Below are 25,102 nucleotides of genomic sequence, written 5' to 3'. Positions count from 1 at the left end.
ACAAAAAATGAAATAGAAAACACATGTCAAATGCAACTGAAGTTGGGATTACAAGAAAACTTATAGCATCAAATACTTATATTAGGAAAGAAGAAAGGTCTCAAACATGTAATCCAGGTCCCACCTTAAGAAACTAGAAAGAGAAGAGCAAATTAAACACAAAGCAAGTAGAAGAAATCATAAAAGTAAGAGCAAAAGTCAATGAAATAAGAACTAGAAAAACAATAGAGAAAATCCGTGAAACCCAAAATTGGTTCTTTGAAAAGAGTCAGTAAAACTGATAAATCCCTGGCCAAACTGATCAAGGGGAAAAAAGAGAGGCTGCAAATGAGCAGTGTCAGGAATAACCCAAACAGCTGCATATCTATTCAAGAAATCAAATTTGTAGTTAAGAGCTTTCTAACAAAGAGAATTCAGGCCCAGACAATTTCACTGGTGAATTCTGCCAGACCTTCAAGGAAGAATTCAATTCTTCACAGCCTCTTCCAGAAATAGATGAGGGAAGAATATTTCCCAACTCATTTTGTGAGAGCAACAGTGTCCTGACACCAAAGCAAGACAGACATTAGAAGAAAATTGAAGACCACTATCCCTCATGAATATAGATATGAAAAATTCTCAGTAAAACACTATCAAAATAGTGTTCAGAGCAGCATTATTCACAGGAGCCAAAAGGTGGAAGCAACCACCGATGATGGTTGGATAAACAAAATATGGTGTGGACATACCTTGGAATATTATTCAACCTTATGAAGGAAGGGAATTCTCATACATGCTGTGACAGCAGTGAACTGTTAAGATATCATGCTGGGAGTTCCCACTGTGGCTCAGTGGTTAACGAATCTGACTAGGAACCATGAGGTTACAGGTTCGATCTCTGGCCTTGCTCAGTGGGTTAGGGACCCGGCATTGCTGTGGCTGTGGTGTAGGCCGGCAGCTACAGCTCTGATTAGACCCCAGCCTGGGAACTTCCATATGCCATGGGAGCAGCCCAAGAAATGGTAAAAAGACAAAAATAAAAAATAAAATAAAATAGAAGATATCATGCTAAGTGAAACAGGCCACGCACAAAAGGGCGCATATTGTATGGTCCTCTTATATGAGGTACCCAGAATAGTCAGATTCCTAGAGACAGAGAGTAGGATAGTGATTATTAGGAACTGGGGAGGAGGAAATGGAGAGCTAGTGTTTAATAAGGATAGAGTTTTTACGTTTGGGAGGATGAAAAAGTTCTGGAGGTGGATGGTGGTGATGGCTGTGCAACATCGTGAATATACATAATGGCACTCAACTGTACACTTGAAAATAGTTAAAATGGTAAATTTCATGTTATTTACACTTTATCACAACAAAAGAAATACTAACAAATTGAACCATTTGCTGTATAATTTGCATCCAGGTTATCCCCTCCATCCAAACCCACTGCTGGATGTATCTTCCTAAAGTGCAAGTCTCATTGTCATTTTCCTGCTCAAAATCTTAAATGCCTCCCAAGTAGACTTCCCCCCTGACATTTAAGCTTATTGTAATCAGGTCCTAGGTTACCTGTCTGGACAGGCTGACCATGAATTTTATACACTTGCCTTCTTCTCTTCTCACCAAACACTACTATATACTTTCCCAGAATACTCTAAATTTTTATCTCTGTGCTTTTAAACGTAGTTCTTCTTTTTTTTTCTTTGAATTTTTTTCTTCACCCCAACCAATCTCTACCAGATAAATTCTACTCATATTTCAGAAGCAACCGAAACTTGTCCCCCTAGTGTTTTTGTCATCCTTTCTCTGTCTAGTTGGGATTTCCAGCTGCAGCACCTGCCTCTCCCACGCTGACTTTCCTAAGTGTTTGTTGAACTCTTGCCTGTTGATACTGATTGTGTCCTGGGTTTGGGGTGCCCAGTAATGACTAAGATGCATTTCTTCATTCTTACAGTGCACTCTTCTAGCACAAATATGTGCACAGTGATATCCTAAATGCTGAGCTAGAACTAGACAACAGGCATTTACTAGTACTTATATTTTAATATAATATTTATCCTAGTTTTTCTGTTAGAGTGCAAGCTCCTTCAGGGCAAGGTACCTTTCTACTGCCCTTTTAGCACTTAACTCCTTGTGTAGAATTAAATATTTTCAATGAGTTGTTTTTTTGTTAGGTTTCTTTATTCAAGGCAACCAATAAAGCTTAACCAAAATTTTCACAACTGTATCTTCAGTCTTTTTTCTTTAGGGGCATCAGTCACCAGACAGTAAGTAAAACCTTAAGCACTATATGGTTAAGAAGTTCAAAATACTATGGTAGAAATTAAAAATACTAATTTTAGCAGCTTTCCTAGGCATTACTCTGTTCCTCAAGGCTGAATTTATATAGAATTTGGTTGCATTTACCTAAAAGCTCCTTGAAATAACTGTAAGTTGTGAGAATACCACACATCCTCATCTTGAGAAATTTCATAGTTCTAGGAAGAGATATATAATGTGGGAAAAAAAATTTCTTTGTCTTTTTAGGGCCGCACCCATTGTATATGGAGGTTCCCAGGCTAGGGGCCAAATCAGAGCTGTAGCTGCTATAGTTTGCAGGATCCGAACTGTGTCTGTGAACTACACCACAGCTCACAGCAACACCAGACACTTAACCCACTGAGCAAGGCCAGGGATTGAACCCTCAACCTCATGGATCCTAGTTGGGTTCATTAATCACTAAGCCACGATGGGAACTCCTAACATGGGAAAGTATTAATTTCATCTGTGTGAATGTTCTTTATAAAACTTTTAAGTTCTACAAAAAATTTTATAGAAATTTCTTTCAAATCATTCTACTTTTATTGAAATATTCTGATTTGATATTTAAGAAGTTTGTTCAGTGCTACAAAGTTGGTATTTTAATTCTGCTGAACCATGGCTGTATGGTTTAAACAATAAGGCTTGTGCTGTATTTTATCTGAGAATTAAATAAGAAAGTTTTTATCATTTTTTGTAGAAGCAATAAAAAAATAACTACTTAAAAATGGTTAAAAACAGGTAGTATTAGAGTTCCCTGGTGGCTCAGTGGGTTAAGGATCCAGCATTGTCACTGCTGTGGTTCAGGTTACTGTGGTGCAGGTTTGATCCCTGGCTCAGGAACTTCCGTATGCCGTGGGTACCGCCCAGACAAACAAACAAAGAACTAGTATGGTATAGTATAACCAAATGCTAGATTTAAATAGAATCTTGTGAGCATTTACCATAAAAGAAATGATAAACTGTACCTCATCAAAAATAAACTGCTGTCATATTAGAAACCTCCGTTCTTCTATTATATACCTAAAGGTGTGTTACCTTTAGAAAAATAAAAAGGCAAAGCACAGACTGGGAAAAAATAGTCACTACACACGTGTGCACGCACACACGCGCGCACACACACACATACACACATACCTGACATAGTGTTATACCCAGATGTATAAATAACTCTTAGAACTCAATTTTAGAAAGACAAAATCCAATTTAAAAATTGGAAAAATATTTAGCAGGCACTCTACAAAAGAAAATAAATAGCCAATAAAGAGGTGCTCAGCATTAATCGTCAGGGACTTCTGAGTTGGTGTGTCCCATAGACGTCTCTTCCTCTGTGTTGCTGTGCAGTGCACTGTAGCATCAGTCTATTAATCCATTATCCAGTCTATTAAACTGTTCTCTGTTGATGGGTATCTGAATTATTTCTGGTCTTGAACTGTTGTGAGTCAAGTTGCCATGAACATTCTGGCTCAGGTTTTTAGGTGGGCATGCACTTATTTGTTGGGGTCTATACCAGCCCCTCATGTACTGTGTAGGTTTATTTAGCTTTGTGGATTCTGCTGGACAGTTTTCCAAAGTTGTGCGCAATTATATTTCCTCCAGTGATGTCTAGAAATCCACTATTCCAGATCCCTGTCAACACTTGGTATTGTTGCTCTGTTTAATTTGAGCTGTTCTGGGAGTTCTGAAGTGATATCTCGTGGTTTTTGTTGGCATTTTGCTATAACTGTGTTGAGCACTGTTTCATATGCTCATTGGACATTGGATAGGTATATAAATTAAACAAGCATGAGAATACCACATAATTTACTAGAATAGCTAAAGTTAAAAAGACTGACTTTACCAAGTGTTGATGAGGATGTCGAACAACTGAAACTTTCACACGTTGCTGGTGGAAGGGAAATGTGGTGCAGCCCCCTTGGAGAATTGTTTGGCAATTTCGTATATAATTAAACATGTAATTATCATATGACCCAGCAAGTTCCACTTAGAAGTATTTACTTAAGAGAAGTGAAAACATATGTTCACACAAAGACTTTTATACAAATCTTCATAGCAGTTTCATTCATAATAGAATAATAGCTATGAGAAAGTCAAATATGCAAAGATAGGTCATAATTTGGAAGCAGCATTGCTCACTAAGAATGCATTTTGTGAAACGCTTACTCTTCCATTATACTACCATGAATTCATTGGTTATTGATTACCTAGACTACGCAGAAAGTAGTGGCATGGATAATAGATTACAGGCCCCTTTTGTGTAGAGACCACGTATTTTATTTTGTTTATATTCTGTGGTACCAAATAAAGAAAATGAACAGATCTGGATAAGAAGTATAAGTACAGTGTATTTAAATGAAATCCCCAATTCTTAAGTTTGTTAACTGTGGTATATCACATTGATTAACCTGTAGAAATTGAAGAACAGAAACCATGTGATCATCTCAATAGTTGCAGAAAAGGCTTTTGACAAAATCCAATATCCATTTATGATAAAAACTCTCCTGAAAGTGGGCATAGAGGGAACATACCTCAACATAACGAAGGCCATATATGATAAGCCCACAGCTAATAACATCATACCAGCAGTGAAAAGCTGAAAGCATTTCCTGTAAGATAAGAACACAACAAGGATGCCCACTCTCATCACATTTATTCAACATAGTTTTGGAAATCCACAGCAATAAGGCAAGAAAAAGAAATCCAACTGGAAAAGAAGTAAAGAAGTAAAACTCACTGTTTTCAGATGACATGATACTATACATAGAAGATCCTAAAGATGCCACCAAAAAAACTACTAGAACTCATCAATAAACTTGGAAAAATTGCAGGATACAAAATTAATATACAAAGAAATATGTTTCATTTCTATACACTAACAACCAACTATCAGAGAAATTAAGAAAACCAGCCCATCTACCATTTCATCAAAAAGAATAAAATACCAAGGAATAAATCTACCTAAGGAGTTAAATGATCTGTACTTGGAAACTGTAAGACACTGGTGAAAGAAATTGAAGATGACACAGCAGATGGAAGAGTACATCATGTTCATGGATTGGAAAAATAAATATTGTTAAAATAATCATATTACACTAGGCAATCTACAGAGTCAGTGCAGTCCCCACAGGCATTTTTTACAGACTAGAACAAGTAATTTTAAAATTTGTATGGAAAAACGAAAAACCTCAAATAATAAAAACAATCTAGAGAAAGAAGAACAGAGTTAGAGGAATCACACTTCCTGGCTTCCGAATGAATTACAAAGCTATAGGAATCAAAACAGTATGGTACTAGCACAAAAACAGACATACAGATCAATGGAACAGGATAGAAAGCCCAGAAATAAACCCAGGTACTTGTGGTCAATTAATCTACATCAGGAAAAGAAGACAGTCTCTTTAATAAGTGGTGCTGGGAAAACTGGACAGCTGCACATAAAAGAATGAAATCAGAATGTTCTCTAACAGCATATATAAAAATAGACTCAAAATGGATTTAAAGACCTAAATGTAAGACCAGAAACCATGAAACTCCTAGAAGAAAATAGGCAGAAGAACATAAATCATAGCAACATTTTTTGGGGTCTGTTTCCTAACACAAAGGAAACAACAGCAAGAATAAACACATGGCAAGAATAAACACATGGGACCTAATTCAGCTTGGAGCTTTTACACAGCAAAGGAAACAATCAACAAAACAAAAAAACAGCCAACTGAGTGGGAGAAAATATTTGCAAATGACATGACTAATAAGGAGTTAATATCTAAAATATGTAAACAGCTCATACAACTCAACATCAAGAAAATTATTTTTAAAATGGGCAAAAACAGACATTTTTCCAAAGAAAACATACAAATGGCTAAACAGGCACATGAAAAGTTGCTTGACATTACTAATCATCAGAGAAATGCAAATTAAAACCACAATGAGATAGCACCTCCTACCTGTCAGAATGGCTGTCATCAAAAGGCCGCAAATAGCAAATGTCAGCGAGGATGTAGAGAAAAGGGAACAAACTCTCATGCCCTGTTGATGGGATTGTAAATTGGTGCAGCCACTGTGGAAAACAGTATGGGGGTTCCTTAAAAAACTAAAATAGAACTGCCATATGATCCCATTTATCTGAAGGAAACAAAAACACTGATTTGAAAAGATACCTGCACCCTAATGTTCATGGCAGCATTACTTACAATAGCCAAGACATAGAGGCAGCCCAAGAGTTCATCAGCAGATGAGTGGATGAAGATGAGGTACATATTTACAGTGGATTATTTTTTAAGTAAGAAAAAAAAATCCTATTTCCCCATCAACACCAAGTCATATTATTCAAAGTATGTTTCAAAATACTTAGCCAGATCACCAATTCCAACACTGCCTTAGTTCATGTTCCCTAAGAAAATAGTCAAGCAATGGAAATCCATTGTGAGACAGTCTAGAAAGAATAGCTATACTGCTATATATAATTTATTAACTTAGTCATTTAGTCTCTCAATATTTAGCAAGTTTGTGTAAAAATGAGTTTTCCCATTGGTTCATAGTGACATTAATACAAATGCATAATTTCAAAGTCAACATTCCTTTCACTGTGAAAATAAAACTTCTTAAAAGATAGTTGTGGGCTGGGGTAAAGTAATATTTGGCTGTTGGGACAGCATTGTTGAAAGCCAGATATATTAGCAGGACTGGGAAGGCATAAACATATGTACAAACTCTCAGGACGCTACTGTTGCCCAGATTTTGCTATACATACTTGTCTCGTAACATGGTATAAAATTTTCCTCCAATTTGGAAAAAATATCAAGGTGACTACATGTTTATCTTCATTTCAAAATAGCCCATTTAAATGAAAAATAAGTCCCTCATGTTACTCTGTTCAAAAGATGGATCTAAATATTTTCTTCACTATATGTACAATTTTTTTTGCCCTTAGTGCCTTTTCACAGCCAGTTATCAATAAAACCTCAAGTGCTTTTTAAAAATTGCAGTCAATAGGTAAGATTATAAAATCTGTGGTTGAATCCTTAAGACACTGAATTACAACAAAGTCCAAAAAAATGTATGAGCATACATCAACACCTTTGGAAGCTGTGATTTACTGCAAAAAAAAAAAATCTCACATGTGCATATAATTCAAACATAAACTGTGTGGGGAAGGAAAGTAAAATAAATACCACAATATTTTTCAAATCTTTTTAAATGCTGCCTAGATGATTACATGAAAAGATTGATATTACTAACAGGAAGAGTCAAACTATTTTAAAGACTATTTTCCAAGTAGTTAGAACAATTTCACAAAGCCAAGCTAAGCAAGAGCCCATGCTGATACATTTTTCCAAAAAGTAATGTAACTGCTAATATGAGGGATAATCTGTAAGCAATTAATACAGATATAAATAGGTATAAGCCACCACTAAATCAGTCTGTAAAAAGCTTCTCAGCTAAATGTCGTTACAGGAGGGAGTTAAGGGAAATGAAGAGAAGGGAAGGACAGGGCAGATTTCCGGTGGGAACATTGTTTATACACTTTATCATTATCATTCTCTTATATATAACAGTCTTATATATAACAGTCCACTGTGGAGAAAGATAAATCCTTTCCAAGGATGCTAATCTAGAATATAGTTTATGTAGCATAGTAAGATTATTTAAGTATTTCTAATGCTTCGTTTGCATTTACATTTGAATATGCACATAATTATGTATGTATAGCAACAACTACAAACAGAATTTTAAAACACTTTTATCTCATTTTGGAAAAGTTAACAGTTAAGACAACTATATAGGTACCATGGAATTTTCTAAGACATCTAAACTCAGGTATAAAACCAAAGGAAAACATTACTATCTCTTTAACAGATAGCTTATGTGAAACCTCATGCTTACTCATCTTTTCATAGATGGGTTGATTTGGTGAGGATTGTGATCCAGTGATTGCTTAGCAGCAATTTTACCAAACTGTAAATTCTTTTATTAACAGGCATTACAAACAGGTAATACTAATCTTTTTTTTTTCTCTGTCTTTTTAGGGCCTAACCCAGGGCATGTGGAGGTTCCCAGGATAGGGGTCGAAGCAGAGCTATAGTGGGCGGTCTATCCCACAGCCACAGCAACATAGATGCAAGCCACGTCTGTGACCTACACCACCGCTCACAGCAACACCAGATCCTTAACCCACCGAGCAGCGCCAGGGGTCAAACTTGCAAGTCCTCATGGATACTAGTCAGATTCGTTTCCGCTGTGCCACAACGAGAACTCCCTACTAATCTTATTTAAAAACCACGAGTGCCACACTGGTGAATATAGAGCTCATGAATAACTTTAAAGTATGTCCCATTTTAAAATGCAACACTCAGCATACAAAAACCTATACTAAACAAAGAAGCTATAATATGAATACATGATTGATGTGTCTATAAACAAAGAAGCTATAATGTATATATGATTGATGTGTCTAAAATGATATATGTAGATTACATAATTAAAGTTATTTCATCAGTACATTTTTTCTATATGATTTTCTTCATACTTCACTTTCCCTAGAAACTGAATTCTGAACTTCATCTTCTAAAATTGGTACCATCAGGAGTTCTCGTCACAGCACAGTGGAAATGAATCCAACTAGGAACCATGAGGTTGTGGGTTCGATCTCTGGCCTCTCTCAGTGGGTTAAGTATCGGTCATTGCTGTGTGCTGTGGTGTAGGTACAGACACAGCTTGGATATGATGTTGCTGTGGCTGTGGTGTAGGCGGGTAGCTGTAGCTCCGATTGGGCCCCTAGCCTAGGAACCTCCATATACCACAGATGTGGCCCTAAAAAGTAAAAATAAAATAAGTACAATCAGGTTATCCTTGAACATCAAATTATGTTTCATCACAAATTTAGAAAATCGATGACCCTAAAATGTTTCATTTTAATATTCATCAGATATTTGCCTGTGATGAAAATAAGCATGTGAGAAAATATTCTGTAGATCCTACAGCATGCAGATCCTAGTTTTGCTGCAGATGATTCCTTTATGCTAACCCTGCTGGGAAAATATTTATTGCTGTTCAGAAGACATGAAGCACCATCAAGTGTATATCTAGTATAGTCTATGTCAGGACACTCTTTTGGAGTTTTATGAGCTGTACAAAGAAAAATCCATTGTTCACTTGCTATCATCGGAGTACATGTACCTAGATGGCATTCTCTCTGAATTTGACAGCAAGTCCATTTAGCTCAAGACAGAATTTTCTTAAATGTTCATACTTCCATACACCTTCATTCTTGGCTTTCAGGTGGTTCAGGAATGTTGTCAGTATTGAAACAATATGCTCTTATGTTCTGTTGAATATACTGCTGAATAGCTAGGGTACTGTCCATTTCATCAAAGGATTCATCAGTCCAATTAGAGAAATCCTGAGCCTTGGTGCCTGGCCTGTTCCCCCTCAGCACAATCATCCCCTCTGCCATGACCATAGTGCCAGAGTCCAGGTGGCTGGAGTCAGTACCCAGATGTAAGGGGACTACAATGGATTACTACTCAGCCATAAAAAAGAATGAAATTTTGCCGTTTGCAACAACACAGATGGACTTGGAGAGTATCATGCTTAGTGAAAGAAGTCAAAGACAAATACTGTATGCTATCATATGTGGAGTATAAAAAATAAATTAGTGAATCCAATAAAACAGAAACTGACTCCCAGATACGGAGAACAAACTAGTGGTTACCAGTGGGGAGAGGGAAGCGGGGAGAGGCAAAATAGGGGTAGGAGATTAAGAAGCACAAACCGCTTTCTCCATATGTTTCAGGGAGGAAAGGTTTCCTTTTTGCTACAAATATGAAAACCTGTGGAACTTCATCTTTTCCTGAGTAGAAGGATTTAACTTTCCCTTCTTTCTTAAGAGTCCGTTTTGTAACAGAGGGAACTCTTGGCATCTATTCTGCATTCCTTTCCCTAGAACAATATGTAAACCATAAGATTTTAAAATAGAGTCTTTTCTTGATGGCTCTTATAGAACACATTATGAGGTATATGCTTTAATTTCTTCCAAAGCTCCAGTGGAAATTTACCTGTATATACCTGTATATACAGTATATACCAGAATAGCAGTGAGAATGTCAAATTTGGAAACAAAAATAGGTCATAATTTGGAATCAGCATTGCTCACTGAGAATGCATTTTTTAAGATGTTCGCTCTTCCGTTGTACTGCTGTTAATTAATTGGTTATTGATTTCCTAGACTATGCAGAAAGCAGTGGCAAGAGTAATAAATTACAGGCCCCTGGTGGGCAGAAACCATATATTATATTTTGTTTGTATTCTGTGGCACCAAATAAAGGCAGAAAGTGAACAGCTCTGGATATGACGTAATTATGAAACTGTTTATATGGTTTTTTTTTTGTTTTTGTCTTTTTGTTGTTGTTGTTGTTGTTGTTATTTTTGTTGTTGTTGTTGTTGCTGTTTCTTGGGCCGCTCCCGCGGCATATGGAGGTTCCCAGGCTAGGGGTTGAATCGGAGCTGTAGCCACCGGCCTACGCCAGAGCCACAGCAACGCGGGATCCGAGCCGCGTCTGCAACCTACACCACAGCTCACGGCAACGCCGGATCGTTAACCCACTGAGCAAGGGCAGGGACCGAACCCTCAACCTCATGGTTCCTAGTCGGATTCGTTAACCACTGCGCCACGACGGGAACTCCAGAAACTGTTTATATGTTAATGCCAGAGTTGCTGTGTATGTCCATATGCCTGATGTTTGTATGTCCACTTTGAAGATATTTTTCTTGGGGTGATTGAGAAAGAGCCACAAAGTCGCCCAGCTTTCTAAAATCCTCCCTCTTCCTTACTTTCTTACGATGAAGATTGAAACAAAAACCCCGCCTTTCAGTAGCCAAAGTTGCGTGAGGCCAAGGAGGCTAAGAGTTTGCCGGGGCTGTTAAGCCCTCTCCCCGACCTCAGGCCCCTGGGAGCAATAAAAGTCTTCTAACAAATTCTAAAACCTTGAGCCTTTATCATCTGTTTTCTTAACCTTGGAGTCAATTCAGGCAATTATTACAAAAGCAATTTGAAAGGTTAAAAGTGAGCCCTGTGTAAATTTATTACGAAGAAAATGAAAGCCGTGTTATCTGCCCACAGATAATTGAGAGTTTATTTTTCCATTTTGAGATATTTACTGGTATGCTGATAGCCTCAAATAGTAGTTCTTAACCTTTAGGGGTCACAAACCCCTTTGAGAATCTGGTGAACTTCCTGGCTGCCGGCCTCCCTTGCCCCCTCCCTCAGATAGTTTCTGTTTTCCTGCTGTGTGCCAAGCATTGTTTTAGGGGCTCTGATCCATACCTCCCCACCTCCAAAATCCTATACACACCATTTCACATACCATTTTAGGGGATTGTGTATTGAACTGAAGCCCTCTAGAGTCAAAAAATATCTTAAAAGTAATTGTATGGCTTAAAATACTTGACATTACTACTACACAGAATCTTATTAGTAACAACAGAATGTCATTCTGTTGAGGATCTGCCCAGCAATACAAGATCTTTAACTCCTTCAAATCAGGCGCGGTGTGGAATGGGAAATGAGGATTTCGACATTTCCCGCCCAAGCAAAGAGGTGCTTGTGCATCTGAGGCTCATCACCATGTGTGAGAGCAGTGGTCAGTGGGCCCCCTTTCAGGACTTTCTCCACCGCCTCCATCTGTGCTTCTTAGAAAGAAGGAAAGACAATTGAAATTTAAAATGGTAATGTGGTCATTGCTTTGCTGTTCCAACTGAAAAACTGGCCTGTTTACCACAAGCCATCCTAGAAGCTAAAGTGTTTTCATCTGTGATTAGAGGTTGCGCACCTGCTGGGGCGTGAGTGATGACCCCTGTTTCTCTGACCTTAAGCCCAGAATTGCTTTTTTGCTGTCTCATCAGTGCTCAGCTCATGCTGAAAGGAAGCGCTCTAAATTCTGTGGTCTACAGAACCAGTATCCTGGCAATTAAAGAAGGCTCTTCACAGCCTGGTGGAAGCAGTCTTACTTTAGGGCCTTTGTTTCCCCTGTGTTGCGTTGTGACACCTGACAGCACCTTGGAGCACACAGTCTGGGTCCATGGTGCTGTCGCCCTGACCATGCCGTCCTCACAGCCTCCATACGCCATCATCTGTGATCAGGGGACTCAGTGCAGGCAGGACCTTCTCTCGAATTAGACAGGAAATGTGTATTCTCTCTGAGCTTATTTAACTTAACCATCTGGCCTGCTTACATGAGACAGACCATGCAGCGCATCATGTCAGGTGACAGACAGACACCATGTGAGAGTAAAGTTAAAGAGAGGTCGCTTTGTTTTATCCTGGACCATAAAGACTTAACATTCTCATCCTTACCCAGGAAACATGCATCGTAATGCTATTTGGACTCATGTACTGCGTTTGCAGCTTGTAGATGACTGTTTTTTATCTTTCGTTTTTTAAGAGCCCAGTTTGATATGTTAGAAGTCTAAATCTTGGCAGAGAAAAACTGGATTCCAAAACATTTTCTGAAATGCTTAAATGAGTGAGCATCTTTTTATTTCCCTAACAGTGCTTTGCATGTGGGAAGTGCTCAGTATGGCTGCATTGAGTGTTCGTTGTGTTCTTTTAGAGTCTATTTTTTATATTACTGTTTTTTGTCCAAAAATTGCTTAGAAAGTAGTTGCAAGTAATCAATTTGAAGCGATTGGATCATTACTTCTTAACCCACAGAAGGAAAAATTACAATTTTTTCATATTCTTAGGGGTTGTGGAGAAAGAAAACAATTTTAGGCAAGAACTGGTGTTAGAATTATCCTCTATTCAACCTTAGGGCCATTATTTCATAGTAGAACCAAACCATGATTTAACTATTTATAACAGAAAGGACTTTTGTCTGCTATATCCAAAATTACACTTTAAGGTCAAAATAAGAAAAGTATAGAAAGTCTGGCTCTAGAAGTAGCATTTGGCTCTTTGCTAAACCACTGTAAAATCTTAGAAATTTTTCAGCAATCATATATATATATTTTTTTCTTCTTCTTTTTACAGCCGCACTGGCAGTATATAGAAGTTCCCAGGCTAGGGGTCAAATTGGAGCTGCAGCTGCCAGCCTACACCACAGCCATGCCAGATCCTAACCCAGTGAACAGGACAGGGATCAGACCTCCACCCTCATGGATACTAGTAGGGTTCTTGACCAGATGAGCCACAGCAGGAACTCCCATGTATTTTTATAGTTAGGGTATTTCAGCAAAGCTATTCTTGTAATGAGTAAACCCTTGATTAAATAATCTGATTCAAATATGGGGAAGTCTGTTTTTCACTGGGACAAGTTTTTGACCTGTAGAAATACACTATTTTGTTTAACTTAAACATGTATTTCTCACAAACTACAATTCTATGAAACAAGACTCACTTTGCTCTATTGAGATTCACGTCAGATAATTTTCATGTGTTGCTGGGGTAAGTGACATTGCATGTGATACTTTAAGATAATTTAAGGACCTGCACACATAAGCTGTAGAATACCACTGTGAGACTTGACTGGAATATGAATATCAGTGTTCTGCTGGATCAAAGTACTGTTACTTATAATCTGGAGAGAAATGCTTGTGATTTTGCAGATGAATTGCACACTCTTTGAGCTCTTAGTTCCCAGTGCCTCACGGGTAGTCCATCAAGAAGACTGGTATTTGGAAGAAATATTGCAAAAATTAATACACATAAAATGACACCAGTGCCCGCACAGTGCCAGATCAATGGAATGTACAGTCCTAGGGAGCTGGTGACAAGACCCCACCACCACAGCTTAAGCTCAAGATTATCAGATAAACTTGGGTGGGGAGAATAAAAAGGACAACATGAGGAGCACCCCGCGCTGTGAGCATCTGGGCGGTGACCACGTTTAATTAAGCCGGAGCAGTGAGCGCTGTCATAGACGTGCCACGAGATCTTGACATCTCAGGTTCCTGTTCTGGTCAGCAGACACCTGTTGAACTTGCCACATGCTGGACATCATGTGCTCAAGTCCTGCCCACCAGGACTCAGGTCTAGTGGAGGGCACACTTCTGCAAACCCTCAGTCATGTGCTTTTCTCTAGCTGGAGGGTGTACCAAAAACCGTGGGAGCAAAGAAACATCTGAGACCGTTTCCCCCTAGAGGAGCCTTGAAGGAGCAGAAGGTCTGGGGAGGGAAGACGCCTTAGGGAGCGCAGGCTCGTGACCCTGCACCCTGGGGGCTTTGGGGATTAGCCAACAAGGTTATGGACAAAATGAAGATATAAACTTAAATGGCCAACAAAACAGAATGAGTTGTTCCAATTCGTATTTACTGTTACCTGTGACTTTTCCTACTTCCTAATTTTTTAAATGTTTATACTCTGTTAAACCTCCTAGACTAAAGCTACTTTCCCTTGAAATAAATAAAATTAGAAAGTTAGTGTGTAATGAGGAAGATTCCATGAAACCTTTCATGAACCTGGGGGTGGGGGTGGACCTGAAGATTCCCATGGGGGATCTTGGTCTAGTTACGTGGCACGCATTTGTTACAAATGAGCACATTTTGAAGGATAAATCCATCTTGTTCTTTGACGATAAAACTTCTCATTTGTAGTTGGAGATCCATATTAATTTCATCCAAAGTAATGTACTGCTCTAGTAGAGAGGCTGCTTTTGTTGCTGTTGTTTATGATGTTAATTTTGTAATGAAGTTAATTTATTTCACAAAGGGGAGGTGGTTTTTGCTTCACAGATTGTCTAGGTTTTCTACTGTTTCCCCCCAAATGTTCATGAGTATTAGTCACTCATCAAATAGAAACTGCTTCTCGTCTCCTGTGTACCTTCTAGTATTTGGAGGTCATGGGACCACTGATTTGTGAGGTGCAGTAAAACAATGTCATGTGAAAAGAACCAGACCAAGATAACAGTGCTATGTAGACGCGAGGGGGCCAGTGCAGATTTCCTTTTACAAGATCGTGTCCGTGTTTGGACAGTGAAGCAAAGGCAGACGGTGAATGAAAGAACATTGCTCTGAAGGCATTAAAGAACGCGCAGAAGGATCGTGGCCTCAGCACAGAGCAACCAGATGGGGAGAAGTACCAAGTTAGTACGGAGCAGCCCCCCAGCCAAGCCTGGGCACCGCGGTCCTGCCCACAGACCCGACCAGGCACCCCACCCCCAGCACCCCAAGCACCTGGCCTCTCGTGCCCAGCTACTTCCCGGCATCCTTTTGAGAGTTTGAACCTTATTTTAAACAAGTCAGATTCCCATCTCTGATAACCAAGCCTACAAATCAATCAAATGTGAAAATTGTGTTGCTGTTTCTTTATATATTTCGCTTGTCAGGCTGGGAGAGGGGCATATTTTATGGAGACAGGTTGGACTGGGACACATGACCGTGGCCGTGGCAGACCTCCTTAACTCGTGACGGGGGGGGGGGGGGGCTGATCCACACCCCTGCACCGCCTCCAGCTCTAGCATTCCTCCGCCCCATTTCCTAAGTGTTTAACCAGCTTGTGATCTTTCGGAAGGCTAGTAGCAGTGTGTGTGTGTGCTTCCTACTGAACACCCAGTGCCCAGTCACCATCATTGGGCTCAAGCTGTAAAACTGGAACTGGATAAATGTACAATAATCCAAGAAGTTCTGTATTCAAGCAAAGTCTCAAAACAAGTGTTCACACCAAATATATGATGAGATGTTCTTGCTCCTTCCATTGTTCCACTCATTTGTGAAAGACTTCAGGAAAGAATGGAATTTGAAGGAATTTTTCAATTTTTGGCTATCTTTAAGTGCCCAGGAGAGGTTTGTGTCATTTACACTGCCTGGTTTCCATGGCTTTCCTAGTAAAAAGAGAGGACTTAAACATCTCCTTTGCTGTATATTGACCAAAAATATATATATATTTCCTATCCTTTTAAGAGAACTTAGATTATTTTTAAAGCGCATGAGAGCACCCCGAATCAAACACCTAACCCTGCCTCCTTCACCTTCACCCCTGCAGTTGTGGCCTATCTACCTACCAACTATATGGAAATATGCCTTATTCTTGAAAGTTGCACAAACATTAGAGTGAATCCTTTACTGAAAGATTGCAGGCCATCTTCATGATTTGGAGTTGAAAGTTGTTTGGGGTCAAATATAGAACAAATGATACATGTCTTAAGAGAATAGATTTATAGAAGTATTCATTAGGAACGTAATCTAGGCACAAGGTAAATTCCCAAGAACTTCCAAAGTGAATTCCATGCACCATGCTAATGAGAATCAACAGTTTCCAAATGAGTGTACAATTAAGGACATTTGATATTCCCTCTATAAACGCTCAACCAGCCTCTTAAAATTTGATCAGCTTTAGGTTTTTTTGCTGGAGAAATTAAAAAATATTATCACATCCCACCAGCTTGTTTCTCTCCCCCTCTCCCTCCCCCCCCTCTCTCTCTCTCTGTTGTACCTACAATATTCAGACAAGAGGTCTAACATAGAAATTTTGCTTTCCTAATCTTTCTTGAAGAATTAAAAGGAAAGTAGACAGTGTCTAATACATGATGTTATAATAGACCTGTCTAGGCGATGTTACATTGCCTGTTGCCTCAAACATGGCTTTTCTCAACTGAGAATTTCCAAAGCATGGCATCAACCAGGGCAGTGCAGTTTTAGGCAAAATTGCAAACCCTGCAGCTCATCCATGTAAGGAAGATTGCCCTGAAGATGTGTTCTTAGCACAGGGGAGTCGAGTTCCAGCATTATTAGACTGTCATAGAGTAAATTTCAGCAGGGCCTTCTGAGTCTTGACTCCATTTTGGGGTTTCTTACCTTCAGAAGGGCTATAAGAAGCGCCGAGCTGAGCCTCATGCACCAAACTGCCCTTAAAGCCCACCTGGCTCTGGGCCAGGCGGCTGGGCAGCGGCTGGTACCCGGCCGCTGCAGACGGGATGAAGGCTCGAAACATGGCCGGTCTGGACGTGCTGTACACTTCTCTCTTGATCACCTTCTAAAACATGGAAACTGTCCCTGCCGTGACATCTCAGTGCCCAATGAGCCTGTGTCCCATATCTCAGGGTTTAGTTTACAGCAATCACTTTAAGTTTCAGAATTTCAACACCACACCTTCTTTGGTCCTCTTTAACCTGGTCTTTTTCTTTCTTCCCTCGGCACCCGCTGCCTGCACCAGGCTGGCCTCACCTTGTGGCCGCCCAGGAAAACTGAGAGTGAGATGTGATGGTTTCTGTCAGCCGTCAGCTCATCACCTCCCAGGGGGTGACGGGCTCTGGGTTTCATAGTTGCCACCAGCCACTTTGATGCCTCCCCCTTCCCCCGGTGCAGGAGAGCGATAAGTTTATCCAGGGCAACTCACCGCCCTTGCCCCATGGAATGTGCTCGTGTCGTAAAACTATTTTAAGGAGGAAAATTTAGGCCCAGTTCAATATCTTATCTTGGTGCTACCTATCAGTAGCCAGCACTGTTGGTAAATCTGTTTTCACCCCCCTTGAATTTAACTTTTCATTCAAACTATGTATTAACTGGGATGACGAGAGCTGTTCGAAAACGATCCCATTTTAATCTCAAAGTCGTGTTGCTTTAGAGATAAGTGGTCAGGTGCTAAGGAAATCTCTGCAGCGTCTTGGATAACCAGCTGCTTCACACCCAGGCTCCCCTTCATCCTGCCTAACTTGTGAAAGCTGTGTTTCACCGCCATCTCCCTCCTTCCATCCCTGTCAGTTTCCCTGTGGTAATAACATCTTCAAACTGCTTTTCTCTTTGTATCAACAGTTTCCTTGGCATCCTCTCCTATGAGAAGCTAGTTCCTTATGTCAAAGGCCACAAATGTGTAACATCCCCCCAATGGCACCCAAAATATTTCTGCTTCTGTCTTCTACTGATAAGACACAAGTGGCTATCCTCCCTGCTACTGGGTTTCAGATCTCTTAGTTGCGTGTTTTTCTCCCCTGCTACTACCACTCTTCTCCTCTGATAGTTTTGGAAAATTCATTCTCCAAGGAAAGGAAGTTTTCACTGTAACCAAAGAATAGAGCAGGATCCTGGTTTTGTAACTAGGATTAAAGCCTCCAAGACGCACATCATCTTTAGATTTTCATGGCCAAGTGCCCGTGATGCAGTCCACCCACTCAGGAGAACACGGGGATGTGGGCCAGCCTAGGGGAATCTGTGGAGACACCCAGCATTGGGAATTAGTGTCGATGGACCAGGGCAGCCTTGAGTCAAATTCTAAGGTACTCTTTTCATGATCTTGGGATGAAAGAATTTCTTTGTGATATTGAGGCTCTCAGCACATAGGCTTTCCAACGCAGATATTCTGTTTTTAAATGTCAGTATGTCAGAGAGTATGCATACGTATTTCTCGGAAGATACAACAGTCCCATTCAAGAAAAAGCTGGGTTTTTTTCCATTCCCCCCCTCTCCCGCCACGTGTAGGTAAGATAAAAGATTCCTGGTGCACTAATTACATGAAGAGTTACACCCGCTTGCCACCTGTCAGCAGGCTGGTAATTCAGATCTATAGTTTCCTTTTAAAGACATCTGCTTAATCCTGCTGAATAGCATTGAGAACTATGTCTAGATAGTCATGTCGCAACAGAAGAAAGGGTGGGGGAAAAAACTGTAACTGCAATGTATACATCTAAGGATGACCTGACCCCCTTGCTGTACAGTGGGAAAATAATAATAAAAAAAAAAATAAAGACATCTGCTTAAAACAGCACTAAAAGGACATTTCCTGTACCTTTTGATATCAGAATCTTTACTGACAAGACGCAGAAATGCCACACTGAACCATTGGTTAGGTGAGCAGGGGAAAAAAGTTGTCAAAATATTGCAGCTGTTTTAATGACCAAATAATATTCACATAATTAAATATTTTGCAAGTTTACATTTAAAAAATAATTTCCTTTTAAAAATATATTTTGTTGGTTTTTATCACCACATGTTAACAGTGCAGCTATTTTCAGTGAAGGTTATTTTAAATGTGTTTGTAGTTAATGTATTATTTATATGATTAATACCACCAGACCCACAACCGGATATTTATCAGTGTGTTTTGGAACTGTTTAGCCTTTGCTGTAAAAATGGCATGGATAGGCACATGCTAAAGTATATAATTTATTTGAAAATTCTTACATGTATCAATAGCAGCTACATTACACCACATTGTTCTTTCATCACGAAGTCATTAAGCCATAACCATATCTAATCTTTCAGCAGTTGTAAATATTCTGTGCAGACATTTTGAAGTCAGAGGTTTCTTATTGAATTTTGTTTTTCCTGCTCCCTATCTTCGCTTAGGGCTTACAAAGCCAGTCTTTCAGTTAACCCCCTCTGGGAGAAAGAGGAGGGCTCCTCTCCGCTTCCAGGCCTACTTTGTACATCAGGTTTCCGAAAACTTTAAAGACAGGAGTTCCCAGTATGGCTCAGTGGGTTAAGGACCCAATGTTGTCTCTGTGAGAATGCAAGTTCAATCCCTGGCCTCACTCAGTGGAGTAAGGATCTGGTGTTACCAGCATAGGTCACAGACGCGGCTTGGCTTGAATCCAGCTGTAGGCCAGCGGCTGCAAGCTCCAATTTGACCCCCAGCTGGGAACTTCCATATGCCAAAGGAAACGCCTAAAAAGAAAAAAAAAAATGAAAGTGGAATATGCTCACATGCGGGCACGTGCGTGTGCGCACACACAAGCGTGCATAGACCCTCTATAGACTTCTCCGTGGGCCTAAAAAGCCCCAGTGTGAGGTGTTCAAGCTTTAACTCGAATGACTGGTTTCATTTATTCAGTGAGTTTGTATTTCCTTCAAGATGGAAAGGAAGTTTCTTTGCATCGTGTAGTTTTGAAGATGCTCATAATTTGCTCGATGTGTTTTTTGCAGTGTCCATATATGGAATTTGGTTTTATGACAAGGAAGAATGCCAAAGAATTGCAGAGCTTATGAAAAAGTAAGTGCTGCAGGCTAAGTATTTGTCAGGACCTGGTGCTTTTGTTTGTATTTCTAAGTGTGTTAACCACACTGTCATCTTAGCAGCATACACTTCTTACAGCAGTCCTTTTCACAGTGGTTAGCAAAACAGTCACTATTGCTTAATAAATAAAAAATAAATAGGAGTTCCCATCGTGGCTCAGCCATTAACAAACCTCACTGGCATCCATGAGGACACAGGTTCGATCCCTGGACTCCCTCATTGGGTTAAGGCTCCGGCTTTGCTGTGACCTGTGGCTGGCAGCTAGGTCAGCAGACATGGCTAGGTCGAAGACGAGGCTCACTCAGATCCTGTGTTGCTGTGGCTGTGGCGTATGCTGGCAGCTACAGCTCCAGCTGGACCCCCTAGCCTGGGAACCTCCAGATGCCGAGGGTATGGCCCTAAAAAGAGAGAAAGACAATCAATAAATCAGTCAATCAATAAAAAGGATGACATTTTATATTTCCACTAAGTAAAGTTATAGAATGGTTCACCTCATTTTTTCCTGCACATGTGAAATATGTTATATGAATTTTTCCCAGATGGCAGTTTTTCCTTAATATTATCCTCATTTGTAAATTAGCAGTTTTTTCCTTTGAGGTGTCGTCAGTGAAGAGAGTGTCCAGAGCCGTTCTAAATGGCTGCCCTGTTTCCTGCAGCCCTGAGCCTCTCCTCTACCTGCTCCTGTGAGGCTCAGACTCTGCTAGTGCTGAGGAGAGTCTGTGTTTTCAATTTTTTGGAAATCCCTGAGCTAATACCAGTTTAGGGATCAGTAGACGTCTCTCTCTCGTGACTAGTCTCTTTTTCTGTTAATCACATGATGCCTTGTGATTAGTCCCAGCCTGCACTTGGGGAAACTTAAATTCCCATCTGCCTGTCCCACTGTCAGCCCCACCGATGACACTGAAAGGAGGCCCAGGGCAGCATGCTGTCTCCCGTGGGGTCTGTCAGCTCTGACCAGTTCTTGAGCCCCAGGGCAGCTTATAGGGAGGCAGGTCTTTCCCTGCATTCTCACAGACAGTTTAGTGCCTCGAAGGAAATGTGTTTCTTGCCTGTGTTGTATCTGTGCCAACTGGACTCGTCTGAACACAGAGTGGCTCCGTCTGCAAAAGAGCCATTTTTCAGTTTTAAATTCTGAATCAATGAAATAGCTAAAAAGTGACCCCAAAATATGGACTGTGGTGAGCACTTTTTTATAAATAAGATTGATTTCTGGAAAACCTAGCTTGTGATAGCTAATTTTAGGTAACTAGCTCAAGCTGCAGCTGGTGATTAAGTGTGTTCAAACCAATATTTACCACCATAACAACCGGTTCCTAGAACATTCATGGTATTGTAAACTGCAATGGGTAATAATAGCAGGATTTCATCTAGATTAAAAAATACCCTGTGGCTCAGCCCGGGCGGGGAAAAATTCTCAGCATCTGCAGGGATTACTCAACAGCTGGGGCAGGAAATTGATCGTTGAGCAATGAGCCTCCAGTTTGTGTGGATTCCAAGCCTATTCTTGTTAGCATTGAACCTCTCAGTAAATTCTCAGACCCCATCACTGTCACCTGTCACCATAGACTTCAGGGCAGTTTTAGTGGAGGTTCAGCTGCAGTTGGAGCTCAGAGGGAGGGTGAGTCCCTCTCGGTGTGCCTGTGCCCTGCAGGAGCAGTCCGCCTCCCCTCTGTGCTGTTTTCCCGAAAACGCAGACGCTCCTCTTTGCTGCTGCTTCAGTGCCCTTCTTCTGGGCGGAATCTTCACTGTGTTTCTAAACTGGCTGGGACATGGGATCAGAGGATCTGGGATCAGCCCTGCTTTGACTTCCAGGCACTTTGGACCGAGGCAAAAATTCGCTTTGCCACGCAGTTTGCTCGGTGTTTGACAGCCCTGAATTGGGTTTCCTCAGCAATACTGCATCCTTTCAAATGCCTCCATGAGGAGCTGGCAAACTTTTTCTGAAAAAGACCGGACAGTGACTGTTTTTGGCTTTGCAAGGCCACCAGGTTTCTGTCTCAGCCACTCAGCCCTTCCCTGACTATGTGGCACCTGCCTACAGACAATGCATAGACAGGTGTCCTTGTTAACTTGCCATAGAAAACAGGGGCTGGGCCCCACCCCCTCCAGATTCATCCATGTGGTCAGTGTACTCAAAACTCAACTCCCATTTTCCTTCTCTCACTTCCTAAGCAGGCTTATTTCTAACATGATTATAACAAGATAATAACTGGGTGAGAATTGGATGGTTTAAAAAAACAGTTGCACTGAATTGAATTGGCTTTTCTTATGTGGCTTTCCCCTGTGTTTTAACAGCCTAACTCAGTATGAACAGTTGAAAGCCCACCACGGAACTGGGGCAGGAGCAGCAGCCAGAGCAGGAGGCCCCACGATGACCCTCGGTTCAGGGGAGAGCAGGGAGGTGGACATCCTACGAATGCTCACCAAGGCCAGGGACGAGTACACAAAGGTGAGTCCATCTCCCCTGTGCACCAAGCCAGACAAAATTACACACCATAAAGTCTTTACTGGCGTTTAATAGGCTAAAGACTGGTTTTAATTGGCTTAAAAGGCAGCATGAGAAATCAGTAGCCTTCATGTATACAAATAATCTCCATTCAGAAGATGTGTTGGAAGACTTCACTGACGGTATCAACAAATTCATAGAAAATACTTCGGGGGAGTTCTCCAGTGGCACAGTGGGTTAAGGATCCAGTGTTGTCACTGCTGTGGCTCAGGTCACTGATGTGGCACCAGTTCGATCCCTGGCCCAGGAACTAATGCATGCCAACAAAAATGCTCTTGTTGGGGTTAGCAGATGCAAACTATTACATTTAGAATAGATAAGCAATGAAATCCTGCTGTGTAACACAGGGAACTATATCCAGTCACTTGTGATAGAACATAGTGGAAGATAGCATGAGAAAAAGAATGTATACGTGTGTGTGACTGGGTCACTTTGCTGTACAGCAGAAATTGACAGAACATTGTAAATCAACTCTACTTATTTATTTATTTATTTATTTATTAGGGCTGCACCTGTAGCATATGGAGTTTCCCAGGCTGGGGGTCGAGTTGGAGCTACAGCTGCTGGCCTACACCACAGCCACAGCAACGCTGGATCCTTAATCCACATGAGGATCAAACCTGCGTCCTCATGGCTGCTAGTCAGATTTGTTTCCGTTGAGCCACGATGGAAACTCCTATACTTTAATTAAAAAAAAAAATTGTAAATGCTCTGGGGTAAAATGAACAAGAAAGGAACACAGCCTGTATGAAATATTTACTGGCTCTCCTTGGAGGTACTAGGACACCAGAAGTAGGAAGGAGAATTAGCCTCTTCCTCTCACAGTTGCTGGTCAGTGGGAAAGAAGCAAGCATTTATCCTGCCTGGCCAGTGGCACTACCTAACCGGTTGATGAGGGAAAGGCCTTCTGCCCAAGACCTCCAGCTCTTACATGTGGATGGAACGATAGAACTTAAACTCCCAGTGAAGTAATTGACACGGACGAAGATGATCAATAATGTTAGTGCCCTGAGAAGGGTTAATGGAAACTTGACCACCTGCTGAACGTGCCGAGCTGCCCACCACCATGTAACGTCAGGTACTCAGCACCTCTTCAGGATGTGCTAGGCAAAGGAGCTGCTACTGAGTCTGTCTGTAGCACTGACTCAAGGGGATCAGGCAGGTAGGAAGCAGTCAGGACAGCTGACCAGGCTTCTGCAACCTGCCTCGGACGTGATGGTTAGAGGTGCGCTCCTGGGGGACAGGAGCTTCCCATGTCACCTCTGTGCCCCGGTCACCCTCAGAGACTGGCACATGGCCAGCAGCAACCCAAGGCTGTTGAATGAACATGAACAAACCACCTCCTCCTGTCACAGGGCCCCGATGTGGATGCCTTCTCCCCAGCTTCCATCAGGAACAACGAGCTCTGGATCCATGTTTTAGTTTGTTTAATTCTTCAGCAGCCATTAAAAGATATTCCATGGAGTTCCTGTTGTGGCACATCAGGTTAAGATCCAGTGTTGTCTCTGACAGCGCTGGTTCAATCCCTGGCCTGGCCCAGTGGGTTAAGGATCTGGCATCGCTGCAGCTGGGGCATAGGTCGCAGCTGCAACTCAAGTCAGATTCAGTCCCTAGCCTGAGGACTTCCATATGCTGTGGGTGCGGCCATTAAAAAAGAAAGAAAGAAAGAAAGAAAGAAAGAAAGAAAGAAAGAAAGAAAGAAAGAAAGAAAGAAAGAAAGAAAGAAAGGAAGGAAGGAAGGAAGAAAAGAAAAAAAAGAAAAAAGATATCCCAGTGACTTAATTATACTTTAGTAGTTGTGCCGTTAGATATTAATCTTTGTTTCCAGCCACACCTGCAGCATATAGAAGTTGCCAGGCCAGGGGTTGAATCAGAGCTGCAGCTGCCAGCCTACACCATAGCCACAGACATGTGGAATCCAAGCCACATTTGCAGCCTACACCACAGCTTGTGGCAATACCGGATCTTTAACCCAGTCAGCAAGGTCAAGGATCGAATCCGCATCCTCATGGATACTATGTCAGGTTCTTAACCTGTTGAGCCACAACTGGAACTCCTTAAAGTTTTTCCTTTTTTATTTTTGTCTTTTTTGTCTTTTTAGGGCCACACTTGGGGCATATGGAGGTTCCCAGACAAGGAGTCGAATCAGAGCTATAGCTGCCGGCCTATACTACAGCCACAGCAACTCAAGATCCGAGCCTCATCTGTAACCAACACCACAGCTCAGGGCAATGCCGGATCCTTAACCCACTGAGTGAGGCCAGGGATCGAACCTGCAACCTCACAGTTCCTAGCCAGATTCGTTTCTGCTGTGCCACAACGGGAACTCCATCTTGTTTTGTTTTGTTTTGTTTTTGTTGTTGTTGTTGTTTTGAAATTA

General features: G+C 41.0%; 1 protein-coding gene and 1 pseudogene across 7 annotated transcripts in view; one reads left to right on the top strand and one right to left on the bottom strand.

The window, feature by feature from the left end:
* The window catches only part of DCP1B (decapping mRNA 1B), a 54,195-nt gene that overhangs the window by 17,477 nt on the left and 11,616 nt on the right, over nt 1-25,102 (top strand). For all 7 annotated transcript variants that reach the window (XM_013997915.2, XM_005664125.3, XM_003355609.4 and 4 more), the window contains 2 exons: nt 20,126-20,192; nt 22,512-22,665. In XM_013997915.2, coding sequence (XP_013853369.1) covers nt 20,126-20,192; nt 22,512-22,665 — 221 coding nt within the window. The remainder of the gene's footprint in view (nt 1-20,125; nt 20,193-22,511; nt 22,666-25,102) is intronic.
* LOC102160671 lies at nt 9,023-9,907 on the bottom strand (annotated as a pseudogene).

This window comes from Sus scrofa, chromosome 5 (assembly GCF_000003025.6).
Source record: "Sus scrofa isolate TJ Tabasco breed Duroc chromosome 5, Sscrofa11.1, whole genome shotgun sequence".
Lineage (NCBI taxonomy): Eukaryota > Metazoa > Chordata > Mammalia > Artiodactyla > Suidae > Sus > Sus scrofa.
The sequence above is the reverse complement of the archived record's forward strand: the minus strand, read 5'-3'. Positions and strand labels throughout refer to the sequence as shown.